The 18,057-nt window shown below is 41.2% G+C and overlaps 1 protein-coding gene across 1 annotated transcript in view; it reads right to left on the reverse strand.

The window, feature by feature from the left end:
- Positions 1–1,651: 1,651 nt before the first annotated feature.
- Positions 1,652–18,057, reverse strand: part of wfdc1 (WAP four-disulfide core domain 1) — a 69,898-nt gene continuing 53,492 nt past the window's right edge. The window contains exon 6 of the mRNA XM_068049155.1: positions 1,652–9,183. Coding sequence (XP_067905256.1) covers positions 9,125–9,183 — 59 coding nt within the window. The 3' untranslated portion in view covers positions 1,652–9,124. The remainder of the gene's footprint in view (positions 9,184–18,057) is intronic.

The following is an 18,057-nucleotide window of genomic DNA, read 5'->3' on the forward strand; positions in this document are numbered from 1 at the left end:
AGTAGGTTATTGCTAAGCAAGTGCCACTTGATGGCACTATCTATGACACCTTCCATCACTTTACAGATAATCGAGAGTAGACTGATGCGGCAGTAATTGGCTGGGTTGGATTTGTCTTTTTGTGTGCACAGGACATACGTGGGCAATTTTAAACATTGCCGGGTAGATGTCAGGGACGCGGCAAGTTCTGGAGCACAGGTCTTGAGTACTATTGCCGGAATGTTGTCAGGGCCCGTAGCCTTTGCAGTATCCAGTGCCTTCAGTCGTTTCTTGATATCATGCGGAATGAATCGAATTGGCTGAAGACTGGCATCTGTGATGCTGGGGACTTCAGAAGGAGGCTGAGATGGATCATCCACTCGGCACTTCTGGCTGAAATTTGTTGTAAATGCTTCAGCCTCATCTTTTGTACTGATCTGCTGGGCTCCCCCAACATTGAGGATGGGGATATTTGTGGAGCCATCTCCTCCTGTTAGTTGTTTAATTGTCCAACACCATTCATGACTTGATGTGGCAGGACTGTAGAGCTGAGATCTAATCCATTGGTTGTGGGATCGCTTAGCTCTATCGCTTTCTGCTTATGCTGTTTGTCATGCAAGTAGTCCTGGATTGTTGCTTCACCAGGTTGTCGCTTCACTAGGTTGACACCTCATTTTGAGGTATGCCTGGTGCTGCTCCTGGCATGCCCTCATGCACTCTTCGTTGGGACCAAGGAAGAGTCATTGGGATTTTTCTTTTACACGAGGTATACAAATATGTTCCCTAAAAGAGAGTCTCGGCAAAAGAACTAATAAGATATTACACTTAATTATTTGCAGGCTAAGTGTGGTTGCAACAGACAAAAATATTTAACTGTATATATTTTATATAAAAAAGGATCAGAATTATTTGTAAAGAAAATAAAATAAATGTCAATTGATTAATTCTGGGTTGGGTCTGTTGGCAGTGTGAATAGTTCTTTCCAATGTTTTTGGGATAAACACCATTAGGAAATAAAGTACATTTAGATTTTTAAAAACAGATTAACCAAGTAAAATTGTTTCAACATTTTTCGCTTGATGAATAAATGGGCCGTTAGTTATCAGGACCAATTTAGACAGCTGTGGTTTTTTTACTTTGGAAAAGCATAGCCTTCGAGAAGGTATAATTGAAGTCTTTAAAGATAATGAAAGGATTCAATTCTGTACACCTGGATAAGCTATTTGGGCTCTCTCTAAGTCACGGAGAAAGTGAACCTGGAAGACGCAGCCTGTTGGACAAAGTTGGGAATTTGTCACAAGGGGAAAAGCAGCCAATCACAGGTAAGTAAAAGTAGCATGCTGACTTTTTTAAAAAATCACAATTTAGGAGTTTAAGGTGACGAGGTAACGTGACACGGAGAGAATGACTGATAAGCTGATAACCACTCAATGACGCAAAAAGACAAATATAAAAACACATGGAAAGTAAACAGAACCTTTGGAAAAAGCGTGTACTGGATGAAAGAAATAATATGCTATCAGATTTATGATAAACATCCAACACTTGTGGTATAATTTCTGTTTGTTTGCATTTACAACACAGTTTGGTAGAAGGTATAATCATGCTTTTCCAATCTAAGTTGTGTTAAGACTGCAGCTTTTACAGTGCACTTGACTGATATTGCATCAGAGGTCTAAATGCTGCAACTTCAGCCTTTTGAAAATCAATACAAATGACCAAATACATAAATTTATAACAAATGGATCTTGCTGCTATTTCTATTTCTTTTTACCTATACTTTTCCTTGATTTAGAGACCAAAAAACATCTATTTTACTCCATTTGCTAAAGTTAGTGAAAAAATTGGCCTGACTCCAAAGAGGACATTAACAAAGGAAAATATACCCCAATGTTGGCAGCTTTTATGAATTCACAGTTGAATAAGTGACCCAGACAGTACAATATTTTTGGTCAGTTGCCTCTATGTTCTGCATTCATTTTTAATAATTTGATAAACATAAGAGAACATTCATGAGCAATGGCACTGGGATTAAGTCGTGTTACTGTATTACAGTTGGGTTTATAGCCCACACATTATGTGTTACATAACAACAGTCACTGTACTACAAATTGTTAAGTGTTCAGCGATGTTTCTGAGAGAGGTGACAAAGCACTATATGAATGGAAATCTTTCCCTTTGTTGCTCTATTAAACGATGTGAATTCACGGCAGTTACTTGACATTTGATATGAAGTAAGCAATAAAAGGCAAGAGTCCCAATGTAACCAAGGACAAGCAGATCGATCGAAGGTTGAAGCTAAAGAGCAATCAATTCACTCACCCAGCTTCCTTAGTTACAATGTGCTATGTGACAGCAGATTTATTTTTACTATTGAATAACATGATTTTAACAATTAACAATTTAGCATTTCTAGTTAAGAATTTAGCATTTCACATTTATACCAAATACTATGCCGTTTATAAGTCTCTAACCCTCTTTCCTTTCTGTGTACATGTGGTGGAACTCGGTATAAAATTACATGCAATAGGTATTCCCAAATTCGGCGATTCTTCAGTCAAGAATAGATTTCAGTATTCACATGAGGTGTTATTGTGTAATTGAGGTCCAGCACAGTTTTATTTTTGTTAACCGATAGTAAGCATACAACACCTATTTTATACTTAATTTAAATAATGTGTATGAAACATTTCGAACATTTTAACATTTTTTAAAACAACCTAACGTGTGGTACTACGAAATATTGTTGAAAATATTATTGCATGGTAAACCATGTGTGTTGTAATAAAGACATTAAACAGAGAAGGCAAATAGCTAACTACTATTATTATATACCTTAAAGTAAAAGAAATACTGGGAATGTACAGCAGGTCAATGAGTATTTGAAAGAGAAAGGTAGATTAACTTACACCCACAATTTTTTTTTTTCCAGATACTGAATTGACTTTCTATGCATTTCTAGCATTTCTGTTTCTATTGGTAGTGCATAATTATAGATTAATAAATGTATAAAATATTCCACAATATAAAATGAGGGAGGAAAATTTGATAGCCCCCTGAAAATGGTCAGGGATCATGATGCAGGATTAACCCATGCCCATTTCTTTTGTTGCAGGCTGTGCACCAACTTCGTGCTCCCTGCTAATTAGCATGGTTGTAGCATGCAGGCAGCACGAACCGTGCTGTTGAGAAGCTGAAGTAAGGGGCCCAAAATTGTGATAGGTTAGCACCAATTAAAGCTACACTGCACTACTTAAAGTCAGCCTGCACCTCTCAAAGGGAGGTGCATTGTGGCTGGATTCTGACCTGGAAAACACTCAATAATGGCACAACATGGGAGAGACCTGACTCGAAGATTTTCCGGCGCTGCATTTGAGGCTTTGGTCAAGGATGAGAAGAGGAGGAGAGATGTGCTTTATCTGCAGGAAGCCCTCCAGACAAACTCTCAAGAAGGCAGTGGGACAAGATAGCCGTGGTGGTCAATGCTAGGACTCAAGCCGCAAAGACCTGGATGCAATGCCGCAAAAGGTTCAATAAAGTGACTTTACAGAAGTGGTCAAGGTTAGTGAATGCATTTTGAAATGCCATATGCCACTAACTGCACCACTAGCCTCAGACACTGCTCAATGCACCACACCCACATCACTCACTGATGAACAATCTCTATCAAGCCCTAATATTCACAGCTTCATCTCACCCTCAAATGCTTAGCACTGCTGCAAGCCTCACAGCATGCACACACTGCCAGCTATTCAACCATGACAGTGCATCACCCAAAAAGATTGCACCACACTCACTGACACACTTCCATCCCTTGCAAGATAAGGTGGCTCACAAATGGAGGTGGCGGGTTCTAACGGGGGTATAGGTATGGCTTCATTCCTCACCCTCTTAGAGGCGACAGTGCTTGCCATCATTGGAGCGACCAATCTTGAGGCCATGGCCAGCAGCAGGGCTGAAACCACAGCGGATAACAATATATTCCTACCTAATCCACCTTCTCACATATTACTTTCCCCTCATCCCACAATCTCTTCTGGTTCAGAAACTTCAGAAGGTGCAAGCATGCACCTCTAACTTCATGTCACCCCTATCACAACCCTACACTTGAACCTTTCTTCTTTCAGATACCCAAGAACTGCAACCTGGCTAGGCCATGGTGGAAGAGCAAGAAGACAATGACGATGAAGAAACAACATCACTCAATCTCACACTTACAGCCACCAGCTCAAATACTGGAATGGATGTATTTTAGTGGACAGCATAGAGGCGGGGTGCACAGGGTGAGTCGGCAGGCAAGAAAAGCCTGCAGCTAGGGCAGGGGGCTAGGGTAGCATAGGAGCTAGCTCCTCAGTTGGTGAGGTCTCACATGAGTTCTTCTGCAAAGGATTCAGATGAGCACTTTGATGGGGCTGCTGGATATGTACAATGAAATGCTTTGTGCATTGGGAAGCCTGCCAGAAAGTCTACATGCGATGTCAAGGAGCATGGAAGAGTCCAGTACCAACTTTCCAATGTGCGCAGAGCTTGCAGCCCATCCTTTTCTGTGGAAATGGTGGCCAACTTATGAGCAAACTTTTAGATCCAATTATGAAGCAGCATTTGATGGCTGATGTCTCCACTTTCGTTGCAGCAAAAGCAGAAGCCACTCAACATCTGGGTGCTGCAGTGAAAGCTCAGATTTCTGTCATGCAGGCTCAGCTTGCTGCCATACAAGCTCAGACTGCTCTCACACAGGCTCATCTTGCTGACATGGGAGCAGCCTGAGCCTGCATCATGCCTGTGGATACCAGTGTTCAAACGGGTATGCAGGGTGTCGCAACAGTCCAGCAATCTGTCCTCCAACAGATTCTTAGGCACCACCCCAAGAGGAATGCCAGTGATTCTGTGCAGCACAAACCTGCTGGTCTCCCTCAGGATGATAGAATTTGTGCTCCCACTCCTGCCACTCTGCCAGTGACCTTGCTGTTGCCTGTCAGCCAGCCAGCCCAGACTACTGCCACCCATGCCGAGATGGTACAGTCTGCAGACTGGCCTCCTCGGGCCCAAGCTGCTCGAGGTCATCCTCCAAGGCCATCTGCAGTCTCCCCCACTGAATGTCAGCAGCCTTCCACCATCCAAGCTGCAGCCACTGCGGTAGGACTGCATAAGAGCACTAGGACAGGCAAACGCATACAGAAGACAGGCACCAAAAGAACACAAAAGAGAGATTAGTTGACATTTGTATGCAGTATGGCATGATTTAATTTATAAATTTTGTATGGAATGTTTATTTTCTGTTGTCTTTTATTTTTGCATTGTGTCCAAGCGGAGGCTCTGATGGTCATTAACAGAGGGAAGGTTAGCTTTGGGATTGTTGTTGAATGGGGAATTGCTGTTGTGTTTACTGGTATCACAGTTGGTGAGTTGTTCACAAATAGCCTCGGCAGAAAGGTGTTGTCTAGATTGTCTCCCTCCTCCCTTCCTGTTCCTCCTCCTCCTCCTGCTCTGTTTGTCATATAGCTGGTGGCAAGGACTGCTCCCTCATGTTGGTGAGTTTATGCAATATGGAGCAGATCAATACAAATCTTGACACCTGCTGTGCCAAGTACTGCAGGGTTCCTCCAGAGCAGTCCAGGCAGCAGAAGCATTATTTCAGCACGCCAGTGGTCTGGTCTACCACATTTTGTGTGGTAGCACGCTTTTTGTTGTACATACTGCCCACACGTGTGAATTGCACATCAAAGCCGTTAGCCATGTCGTAAGCAGATAGCCCTTGTTGCCAAGTAGCCACTGTTTGGTTTATCATGGTTTAAATGCAGATGGCACAGTAGACTGCCGCAGAACAAAGGCATCAAAACTGCTGCCAGGATACCGAGCATTGACTTGCATAATATGCTACATATGGTAACACACTAGCTGGACGTTGAGAGAGTGGAATTCGTTTTGGTTGCAGTGCATCTCAGAGTTGACATGCAGTGCCTGCAAAGTGATGTGCATGCAGTCAGTGGCACTCTCCACCATGGAGAAGCTGCAATTCTAGTGAAGCCACCTGCTCACTTGGCCTGCCGCTCTCTGGCAAGAGATAATGAAATGCAGTTAGCTCTCTTGGCTAGAGAGCCTCAGTGATCTCCCTTATGTAACAGTAGATGGCAAACTGTGAGATGTTGCAAATATCTCCAGCACCAGCTTATAAGGAGCCAGACCCATAAAAGTTCATGGTCACCTTCACAGATACTGGCAATGTGGTCCTTGCCCTGTTCTGGGGTTGCAGTTGTGACTGCAGCAGCTGGCAGATTTCAGTGAGGATGTCCTTACTGCAGTGCTGATGTCTCATACATTGTTCCTCTCTGAGGTCTGATTAGAAAATTGCTCCTTGAACACCCTGGGCTAATATGACCTCCTGCTGACAGCTCTTCTACTCCTCCTCCCTCTTATGACATCTTTCCCTGCTTTGTGTACCCTCTGTTCATTCTCGAAGTCATGCTGTATTCCAAGAGGAATGCCTGCTGCTGCACCCATTTCTGAGAGCAACTGGTTTGAGCAGAAGTCTTGATGTCAGGACCAAGTCCTTTAGTATGTGTCACACCACTCCCTATAGATTTTAACAACTTTAAAGAACTCTAGAAAGCACCAAACAATTGTACAATCATAGCAACAGCTAGTAGAAATCAATCAGCAGTTAACCTAAAAATAGCCGATGATCCCTTTAAATAGCACCAGTGGGGTGTCCTTCCTTCTGCTGAACACGTGATTAAGTGACAGCACTCGGTGGAGCATTGGGCTCCAAAATGGCTGTGCTGGTGTCCAATCAGTGTTACATGCTTATTGTCGTAATGATCTGCCTACCCTGCATGTTTCCGGTGGATGCTAACCATATGTGTGTTAACACTTCACCAATACAGCAACTGGCATGACTCACACCAAAAGTGCTTGTATGCATCATGGACGGCATTTTGGATATCTAAGAGCACTGGTAATGCCCAAAAAATGCACTATACATCTGAATTTTGCAGTGAAAGTATTAATTTTCTGAAACTTACTCCACTATGTATTTTACTATCAAGAATAAAATATTACATAGCACATGTCTTTCTCATAATTACACCATACCTACTGGGCAAACACACCAGTTGTCTCTGGAAGTGCTGATGCTCATAAATGACATCCACAGTACAGAACATTTTATTAGCTTATGAATTGTCAGTTTTAAATTAATTGGCATGGATTTTGTGGTCAGTGGTGAAGTGACAGCAATTGCCGTTGACCTTGAAAGAAACTGCCCACAAAAATCTAACAATCACTGGTGTGTGGATTTCACCTTTCCCGACATTGATTTCATTATGGCAGTAGTTGTAGAGGATCTCTGGTATCCAACAACACTGATATCATGAAACAGGCGAAACAGCCAATCACATTGAAGAATTTTCAGACAGCAAACCAGGTAATAAAAAGCACTGATTATCCTTCTCTTTTTAAATCATTTTACAGCGAGTGAACTAAAGATTGTAACAGAGACATGGGATAAGGTTGAAGTTGAATTATTATAAACAAACTTAAAAAACATACTTTAATCAATTTAAAAATTTATGGAATTTTATCATGATGGAAAGATTTGACATTCCATAATTATAAAACTAGTTTTCCATAGCCAGAGAAGTTGTTCAACAGTTATTGTGACTTAGAATGTCATTAAAAATCCAACTACACCTCATGCAAGGAGTAACCTTTTCAAGGGTTTTTACAATGAGAATAATACCATAAAAAAGTGGAAGATCACGTCAAATCAGTGATTTTTAATTGATTTCCATCTGCAAGGACTTCAACAGCGCACCCTGTGGAGGAGCGGGGAATCACTAACAGCAGCTTCCAGTTTTCTGCATTTAACTGTGCATGTGCGGACACCAGAAGTTGCTGTCAGTTTCACAGAATATTGACAGCGAATGCTGACAGTTTTCCTGCCATTACAACCACAAAGTCTGGGCCATTATCTTTATAATTTATTGCCAAAGTAATAAATTCTTTGGCCCAGAACTTGCTGGAGTGGAGAATCTGGTGGTAAGTGCCAAGAATTGGATTGTTTACCTCCCCCTTCAGCTCCAGTTATTTTTGCATTGCAAATTGTTGGAAGTGTGAGTTGATCAGTGCACGGAGAGGTCAATGGAGCACGTAGGTCCTTGGTGAGTGATGGAGCCAATAGAATACTCCTTAAACAATGAAATTTAAGGATTTGAAGGGTTAACACAGCTCTGAAGTGGCAGCTTGAACATTTGCTTGTAAAAAAATAAAGTTTATCACTGAATTACAAGGAAGTTCCAAGTTTTATTTTGCCTATGGAACATGGCAGATGAAAAAGACAGCCTCTTTCCCAGGATGCAGATTGATTGTTATTTTTAATTTATGAACTGAATGAATTGAAGGCAGCTGCTGCCTACACATGAAGGCTGTGCATTTGATATCAATTTGAAGTATTCTGTTGCTTGTGGAATCAACATGGTGATTGTTGGTTACTTAGAAATTAGTGGACCCACAAACTTTGAGTTGGGTGGTGGTGGGGAAGGGGAGAGGGATAACTCTAAATACTGGCAGGCTGAATTGAATTTAGCATTGACTTTGTTCCCAGCAAAAATCCACAACAAATCATTTTAATCAGTTAAACGAATCAGTTTAACTTGCATCCTGGTTATGTGCTTTATATAGCATGTGCAGAACAATTGCTAACTGGTTTCACAGTGGAAGGCCATTGGAAACATAAATTATTGCATTAATGGGGTCCTCATGCTGTTAAATAGCAGCCATAACTTTCTGCCACGAGTTTGATTTGTTTTTACAGCACAAATACAGCAATTTCTTGAAACTCACAGGGAGGTTAACAGAAAATTGTCCAGCAATTTGTGGCAATTCGCAGCTTGTGGCATCTCTTCCTTGCCACAAATTGATGGGAGCTTTTACACATTAGTAACACTGTGTGACTTTAACTCACTATTATTTTGCCAGCAAATTCTGGGCCTTTATTTGATAATCAGTTAACGATGAGGCTTATGTGACTCACTATGCCGAATGACCCAGGTTACCTGTATGATACTGTTGTAGAATTATGGGAAGTATGTTCTCAATCACATTGTGTTCTTAAAATAGATCTTGCTGTACCTTCACATTGGCAACTTTAGCCCAGATGTTTATAGTGGTGCTTTTTGTAGCCAACTGCATTATTAGAACTAGTTCCTGCAAAATGAAAATAGACACATTACAAAAGTACTGATTTAAAATCATATATTTGTCAAAATTAGGTTGCTCACTACCGTGAAATTTATTTGTATGATTTGTGTCATTCTCTTTGCAGCCTGCAGGTCGAAGGAAGATAATGCAGAGCTTGAATAATGATACTCCTTGATTTCAGAGTGTAGTTGGTCATTTAAATGAAGTTTCATAAATGCTAAATCTTAAAATGTTGGCAAAAGAGTGAAACGGTTCCTTTAGGGGAAAAAGACCTTTAGTATGGAGACTTGAATATTGTGTTTATAATTTATTATAGAATAGGGATTTTGAAGTCTTTAAACAAGCACCATCACTCAAAATATACAGCACTTATTACATGAAGTGAAAAAGTATGGTGCGAGATCAACCCAGTGATTATATGGTGGATTGTGGAAGAAAAAGGGTAGGCCAGAAAATGTGTCAACCAGGTGACATGTCAATGACAACAATCCACAAACTGAACTTTGTGCCACTTCTCTAAATCTGACCTTGAAAATCAGTCCTGTTTGAGAGCGGTGCCTACTCGATTCCTTGATTGACCAGTAAAACAATGGATCATCGGTTTAGTCGCCACCATGAAATGGTTTGTTTTGGCTTAGACCAGTAAACCACTAAGTCTGGGTTTGGTATGGTTCAAAATTGGTGATGAGCATTGAAAGGCATTGTTAGAGTAGGCAATTGAAAAGAGAGGGTAGGGTTAAAACAGACCAATCCAGTTTGTGCAGGAAACATGAGCTGTTTGTATTCCTGTGAGGGGCCACTAACTGGAACCATGTCCCAGTCTTCAGTGAAACTTCGGTCAAAATCTTGAACACAAGAACATAAGAAATGGGAGCAGGAGTAGACCATATGGCTCATTGAGCCTGCTTCGCCATACAATACGATCATGGCTGATCTTAGGATTCAACTCCATTTTTCTGATTCCCCGAGAAAGCAAAACTCTGTCTATCCCAGCCTTAAATGTATTCAACCATGGAGAATTCACAACCTTCTGGGGTATAGAATTCCAACGACTCACAACCCTTTGAGTGAAATAATTTCTCCTCATCTCAGTCCTAAATGATTGGCCCCTTAACTTGAGACTTTGCCCCCGTGCTTTAGACTCCTCGACCAGCAGAAACAATCTCTCAGTGTCTACCATTATCCAGCCCTTTCAGAATCTTGTATGTTTCAATGAGATCGCCTCTCATTCTTTTAAACTCCAGAGAATATAGGCCTACTCCTTGTTGAGCTTAATGTGAAAGTTGAGCCCTATTTTACAGCTTTTAATTTCAACAATCATGGTAACAAACAACTTGAGTACATTAGGCTTCCATCCAAAGAGATAAAGCACAACAACATTTTTGGCTCATCAACTCTTGTTAAATAGTACCTGAGGCCTGGCTGAGGTGGCCATCCACAGGTCCAAGTTAGATGCAGCCGGTCAGATTGTTTGATCTGTCTAAATGCCTCTCTTCTACAGCTATGTTCTCACCCAGGTGACCCTGGAGAAGAAGCACACGGTGTCTGCTGGAATGCTTGAGGGCATCTGCAACTGGTGGACACTGAAGGGACCGGAATGCGTTGTTGACAGTGTAAATAATATTTTGATTTAATCTGATGAGTTTTCTTTCTCTTTGTATGATTTGGGTGTTTAGGTATTTATTGTTTGTGCCCCTTTAAAGAGGTTTTAGATTTTTTGTGTTTTGGGTTGATGAAATATGTGGTATTACCCCAATTGTCCAATAAGAAGATTAGATCATATTTGATGCCAAACATCTGCTAATTAGACAGACTAGTACAAGGTCTTAGTTGAATAGGAACTATAAAGTTATATGACCAGATTTTTTAATTTTATTTTATTTAGAGATACAGCACTGAAACAGGCCCTTCGGCCCACCGAGTCTGTGCCAACCAACAACCACCCATTTATACTAACCCTACAGTAATCCCATATTCCCTACCACCTACCTACATTAGGGGCAATTTATAACAGCCAATTTACCTATCACCTGCAAGTCTTTGGCTGTGGGAGGAAACCGGAGCACCCAGCGAAACCCCATGCGGTCATAGGGAGAACTTGCAAACTCCACACAGGCAGTACCCAGAATCGAACCCGGGTCCCTGGAGCTGTGAGGCTGCGGTGCTAACCACTGCGCCACTGTGCCATGACAATAACACCGAAAGGACCTTGTGACTATTTTCTTAATTGAAAAGGAAGAACATCTGATCTGAGGAAGTTCATAATATTGCAATTTTAGCTGCAAAGTATTTCATTTTTGCATGTATTACTTAAATGTAATACTTTTAATGTGGGGCATCGGTGAGCACAAGTTCTCCACTGTAGCCAGGACACAAATTTCCTCTCCCAGATTTTTTAGTTATCTATATATCCATTTTAGCTGCCTATCCCAAATTAGTGACCAAAGGCAAGCAAGCAACTGGTTCCCTAGTTTCTGTCCATGCCACTATTATGCATGGAAAAGTTGAGCGAGTTGGCTTATCCTTCCATGGAAGAAGTTGTCCTGTCTCCCAAACCTATCAACATGAGGAAAATGTTATGATGGTGAGGCCAGCAGATGTATATAGGACCACAGGAACAAGAGTAGGCTATTCAACCCCTTGCGACTTTCTTCCATTCAACTAGATCATGGCTGATCTGTACCTCAACTCCATTTGCCCACCTTTGATCCATTTGCCTTGATGCTCTGACCTAATAAAAATGTCAGTCTCGCTTTTGAAATTCAAAGCCAGCATCTACAGCCTTTTAGGTGAGAAAATTCCAGATTTTCACTGCTCTTTGTCAAAAAGGCTTCCTGATTTCACTTCCAAAAGGCATGGCTCTAATTTTAAGATTGCAACCCCCTCTCACCCCCCCCACCTCACCCCCACCTCTGTGTTCTGGATACCCCAACAGAGAAAATAGCTTCTGTTGTAGGGTATTCCCAAGCGCAGAGGCACCTGCCGTAAATATCATAATGTTTAAATATTATTTGAGTAACCAGTAACATATAATATTAGTGAACAGTGAGGAGGTTGCAAAGCACCATGGGGCTCAGTTAACTTGACCACATTCCACAGGAGCTGAGTAATCCAATCTCAAACAATAGGCTAATTAAAATGAAAAGCAGACGCCCTTGTGGAATGCTGACAAAGGTGCTAGCCTGTAACGAGGTGAAAACATCATGAGTAATCCCCTATCTGTGTATGGGCCGGTAACGAGGTGAAGATAAGGGGGTATGGAAAACATCATGAGTAATCCCCTATCTGTGTATGGGCCGGTCATGCAGCCCCTCTATGCCTAGTAACCGCTTCTATTGGCTCTAATAATCAATGTATATAATTGATAATCATTGTGATTGGACCATGTCCGGCCGGGATGGGCTGAGTAACTATTTGAAAATGTGTAAGTATGGATGATTTTCCTTTGTTCAGTGGAGAGGCATCTGGACAGCCCAGTGACCTGCTCCCCGCTGGTGTAACTAAATAAACTGTTTGACATTGGAGCAGACCTGAGTGTCGAGTGATTCTTCTAGATTCATTCCCGCTAACAGATTCTCTGCTGGATCCTTTCATAATTTTAAACAAGTCAATTAGAATATCCCTCAACCTTCTAAACTCAAGGGAATAGAAATCATGTTTATTCAGCCTGTCCGCATAACTTAATTCTTTAAGCCCTGGTATCATTCTGGTGAATCTGCGCTGTAACACTCCAAGGCCAATATATCCTTCTTGATGTGTAAAACTAAATGCTTTGCTCTAAACGAGGTCTGACCAAGGCAACGCACTCTTTTCCAGCCTCTTTGAAGCTGGCAGTTGGAGTGAGGAAGGCTAATGGCAGTGTGAAAGGGTGTACTACTTAAAAATATAGGGAAACCCTCTCAAAAGCTTCATGGCAGGAGGAGGAGGGTTGACCTTGTATCAGGGTTGAAGTGGAGGGATCTAGTTGTACAGGAGAATACAGCTTAGATGTTGGAGGTGGCAGAAGCAGCGCTGGAAGGCAAACAACATTCAATGTGTATTTTGAAGCTTCAAGCTTGGTTGTATCATGGAGAATAATGCCATCATGCAACCTTCTAGCATTGAAGCTGCAAGGTCTCAGAGGTAAGCAAGCAACAGTGCCATCTATGTTGGAGACTAAGCTTACAGAACTTACTTTATATAGGAAAAGAAAAGACTGAAAGAAGGCCTCAATTTTCACAACCGTGTCTGAAAGTGATTTACTGTCAATAAGGAACTTCTGAAGTGCGGTCACTGTTGTGATGTAGGAAATGTGGCAAACAAATTACATATAGCAAGCTTCCACAAACAGTAATGAAATAATAACCAGATGACCAGATAATCTAATGGTGGGGGATGGTGGGGGGGGAGTGGGTGTGCGGTTTGGTGGTTAGATTGGCTGAGGGATAAATTTTGGCCAGGACACTAGAAGAAACTCCCCTGCTTTTCGAGTACTGCCATGGGATCTTTTACTTCCACCTGAGGGGGCAGTTGAGGTCACGGTTTATCATCTAATCCAAAAGAGGGCAAGTCCAACAGTACAACACTCCCTCAGTGCTGCACTCTATTGCCAGCTTAGAAGATGTTCTCAAATCCCTGGAGTGGGACCTGAAGCCACAAACTTGCGACATAGATGAAAGTGCTACCAGTGAGCCACAGCTGACACTGAAAGCTATACAGTAGTGAGAGATTTTAGTAAAATAATATATAATTCATTTAATGAGGGAATATTGTCTGTACATCAAAAAGTGATAATTACAAAGAATTAGTGATTGAAATTTCTGTACAGAGCCAGCCATTTGGTCCATTGTGCCTAACCACTGCTAGCTTCCCATCTGAGCTATTTACTCTGGGAGCACGTTATTGTTTTTTTTGCCCCTGTTTTAATTAACATGTTTCTTCATGTGTTTAATTTCCTTTTAAATGTCATGATTAATTTAATTTCAGTCAGCATTTTTGGTAATACATTCCATATTCTAATAGCCCACTGCATAAAATAAAATCTTCCAGACTCCCCTTTTATGCTAATAGTGCTAATTCTAAATTTATGCTCCCTTGTTGCAGAAGGCAATTATGTTTGACTTTACAAATGTTCTTTGGTTTTCCACTTAAAAAAAAAAATTGTTCCAAACTGATTAGCAAGCTGGTTTGATGGAGCCACTCAATTCAACAGTGTGAGGGCGGAGAATTAATATAGGCAGTTGAAATTACTAGTGAACGGGATCTTGATCATACTGACTGATATAAATGCAACTCCCTCATATTGCTGCATTTAGCAAATGCTCCCTGCCAGTTTCTCCAATGATGTAATCAGTGCTCTCTGCTTGAACAAAAAATGTACTTTAGTAGATAGGTACGTTTAATTTGTCTCTCTTGTATGCCAGTAATAGGTCTCACTACATTAACCATGTTTTTGTAAACATGTGGCCCAGGATTCATCCACTCATTCTTTTCTAGTTGTTTAAACATGTGCCTTATGCTTTTTCCCTTTGAAATCTATTTATCTGGAAGGTTAGCCAAGTTGCTATGGACACCAAAGAAAAATGTAATTTGTTACCTCTGGCAGTCATGTACCCTTGGTAATTAAAGGCTGGACTTTTATATCCCATTCCAAACTCCAATAAGCACTCAATTCCTCACATCAACAACTGGTAGATTACTGGAAGCTCTTGTAATGGAGTGAGGTATAGATTTTAGATGGGGTGATGTGTTTGACAAATCTGTATAACTTCTTTTAAATATGCTGCAAATAAAGTCAATCTGATATAGTTAACTGAGACTTTCAGAATGCTTCTGACTAAATGAAATTCACAATATTTCATTGAAAACTAGCTGAATAGGAGCTTTAAGAATAGGACGCATGGTACTTATAGGAGGTGTATTTGTGAGAGGTGTACTGAAGGTTCACCAAACTAATTCCTGGGATGGAGGGATTGTCCTATGGGAAAAGATTAAGTAGGCTGGGCCTTTCTTCTCTGGAGTTTAGAAGAATGAGAGGTGATCTCCTTTAAACAGACAAAATTCTTACAGGGCTTGACAGGGTAGATGCAGGAAGGATGCTTCCCCTGGCTGGGGAGTCTAGAACCAGAGGACACAGTCTCAGAATAAGGAGCAGGCTATTTAGGACTGAGGCAGGGAGGAATTTTTTTACTCAAAGGGTGGTGAATCTTTGTAATTCTCCTCATCAGAGGGCTGTGGAGGCTCAGTCGTTGAGTATGTTCAAGACTGTGATCGATAGATTTCTACATATCAAGGGCTATGGGGATGGTGCAGGAAAATGGTGTTGAAGTAGAAGATCAGCCATGATCTCATTGACTGGCAGAGCAGGCTCGAAGGGCCGAATGGCCTACTCCTGCTCCTATTTCTTATGTTTTTAATATTAGTCTGCTGGAAGAAACTGAGTAGAGTCCCATAGGGTCAGTCATTCAACCCCGATTGTTCCTGATTTACATTAATTAACTAGAAATTGAAAACAAATATAAGCTCATCAAATTTGCTAACAATACTAAAAGAGAAGTAGAGCAGGGGAGACAATGAAAGGTTTGCAGAAGCATTGGATGAACAAATGGCCAAATAAATTTAAATTTCATAAATATATTGTATATTAGTGGGAAAAAGTGTATTATAAATACAGAGTAGAGATAAATTCAGAGGCAGGTTTAGAAAGGAACCTGGGAGTTCTAGCAGACTCATCACTTTCAATTTCTATACAATGTAGCAAAGCTAATGGAATGTTGGGATATCGATTCCGAACAATAAAGTATAAATTATACTGAGGCTTTACAGTCCTGGCCACATTTGGTGTATTGTGTTCAATACTAGTCAGCAAAAATCTATACAAAATAACCTCATTCTACTGGAGGAGTGGGGGTCAGTAGGCGGAGTTGGAATTTGGTTGTGCTGATCTGCTGAATGTTAATGTTATTATATATCAGGCCCATGGTATCATAGCTCCATTAGGTAGGTAATTGATGGCATTGTCTTCTTAATGATTCCAGTTTTATTTCCTTTCACTGTGTTTACAGCATGAGTTAACTATAGTTTTAATACCACATTCAGCATTCAAACCATTGACATTCAACATTTCAAGAGCAGGCAGAAGCAGTATCTAGGAGGTGGAGGATAGATTTTCAACTTGCTGTCTGGACATGAAATGGACCTTTGTGGATTGGCTCCCTTTTATACAGTTGATTGCGGTGGAAATGAAAATTGAGCATTTTTTTACAATGGCCAGATCCACAATGCCAGTTTTACACCAGGACAGCAAGTCAAAATCTACAGAAGGTCTCTTCATGGAAGCTAGGACAGTAAAATAAGTGGATTCAAATTCTGGCACTTCTCTCAGCATATCCATAACCTTGCTACAAACCCCCTGCAGCATTTACTCTTTGTAAGAATTGTGTATCTTGACTTTACAAAATATGTGTGTGGACTTTTGTGAACAAATATAAATTGGGAAAAGTAAGGACAAATAAGAATTAGTTTACTTAGTGCATTGAATCGTGAGTTTTCTGTTTCAACTATATCTTTCTTTAAAAAAAAGCCTTTCCACTCTTTTACTGCTCATTTTCAGGCATTACCAGGGTGGGTGGGGAGGACATAAATCACCCAGGACTGATCTTGAAGACTTGCTGCCAGGCGTAAATACTTCCAGGCGTTTCTTTCAGCACATTTGGTATGGGTGTGTTCAAATGCCATGTTAATAAAGGAAATTTGTTGTCTCCCTGGTGTATAGCATTGTGGTGCATCATGGGAGTAGGGATTAAATATTATGGGATCGCTTAGGCTAAGGCAACAATGAGCAATTGCCTCAGTCAAAGTCAAAAATTTGAATATAGAGTCATAGAGTCATACAGCGTAGAAACAGGCCCTTCGGCCCACCGCGTCCATGCCGACCATTGCTCATTCAAGTACCTGTCCAGATTCCTCTTAAATGTCGCTACTGTACTTGCCTCCACCACCTCCTCTGGCAGCTCATTCCAGATACTCACTATTCTTTGTGTGAAAAATGTACCTCTTTGATCCCCTTTAAACCTCCTCCCTCTCACCTTAAATCTACATCCCTACCATGGGAAACAGACTCTGGCTATCTACCCTATCTATGCCTCTCATAATTTTATATACCTCTGTCATGTCCCCTCTCAGCCTCCTTCGCTCCAGGGAAAACAGACCCAGCCTATCCAATCTCTCTTTATAACTCAAGCCCTTCAAACCAGGCAACATCCTTGTGAATCTTTTCTGCACCCTCTCTAGCTTAATCACATCTTTCCTGTAGTGCAGCGACCAGAACTGCACACAGTACTCCAAATGCGGCCTAACCAATGCTATGTACAACTGTAACATGACATCCCAACTCTTGTACTCAATGCCTCGGCCAATGAAGGCAAGCATGCCATACGCCTTCTTCACCACCCTGTCTACCTGTGTTGCCACTTTCAGGGAACTATGTACTTGCACCCCAAGGTCTCTCTGCTCAACAACACTCCCCAGGGCCCTGCCATTCACTGTAGATGTCCTGCCCTGGTTTAACTTCCCAAAATGCATCACTTCACACTTGTCTGCGTTAAATTCCATTTGCCACTCCCTTGCCCACTTTCCCAGTTTATCTATATCCTGTTGTAACCTTAGACAACCTTCTTCACTATCCACTATACCACCAATTTTGGTGTCATCTGCAAACTTACTAATCATGCCCCTTATATTCACATCCAAATCATGAATATATATGACAAACAAAAGAGGGCCCAGCATCGATCCCTATCCCTAACCGATATACTAACCTGTCTTTACATTTTTATTGTTGGGCACCATAACCATTTGAGATGGACATCAGAGTGGTGCCCCAAGTGACCCAGGCAATTT

The sequence above is a fragment of the Heterodontus francisci genome, chromosome 17 (assembly GCF_036365525.1).
Source record: "Heterodontus francisci isolate sHetFra1 chromosome 17, sHetFra1.hap1, whole genome shotgun sequence".
Lineage (NCBI taxonomy): Eukaryota > Metazoa > Chordata > Chondrichthyes > Heterodontiformes > Heterodontidae > Heterodontus > Heterodontus francisci.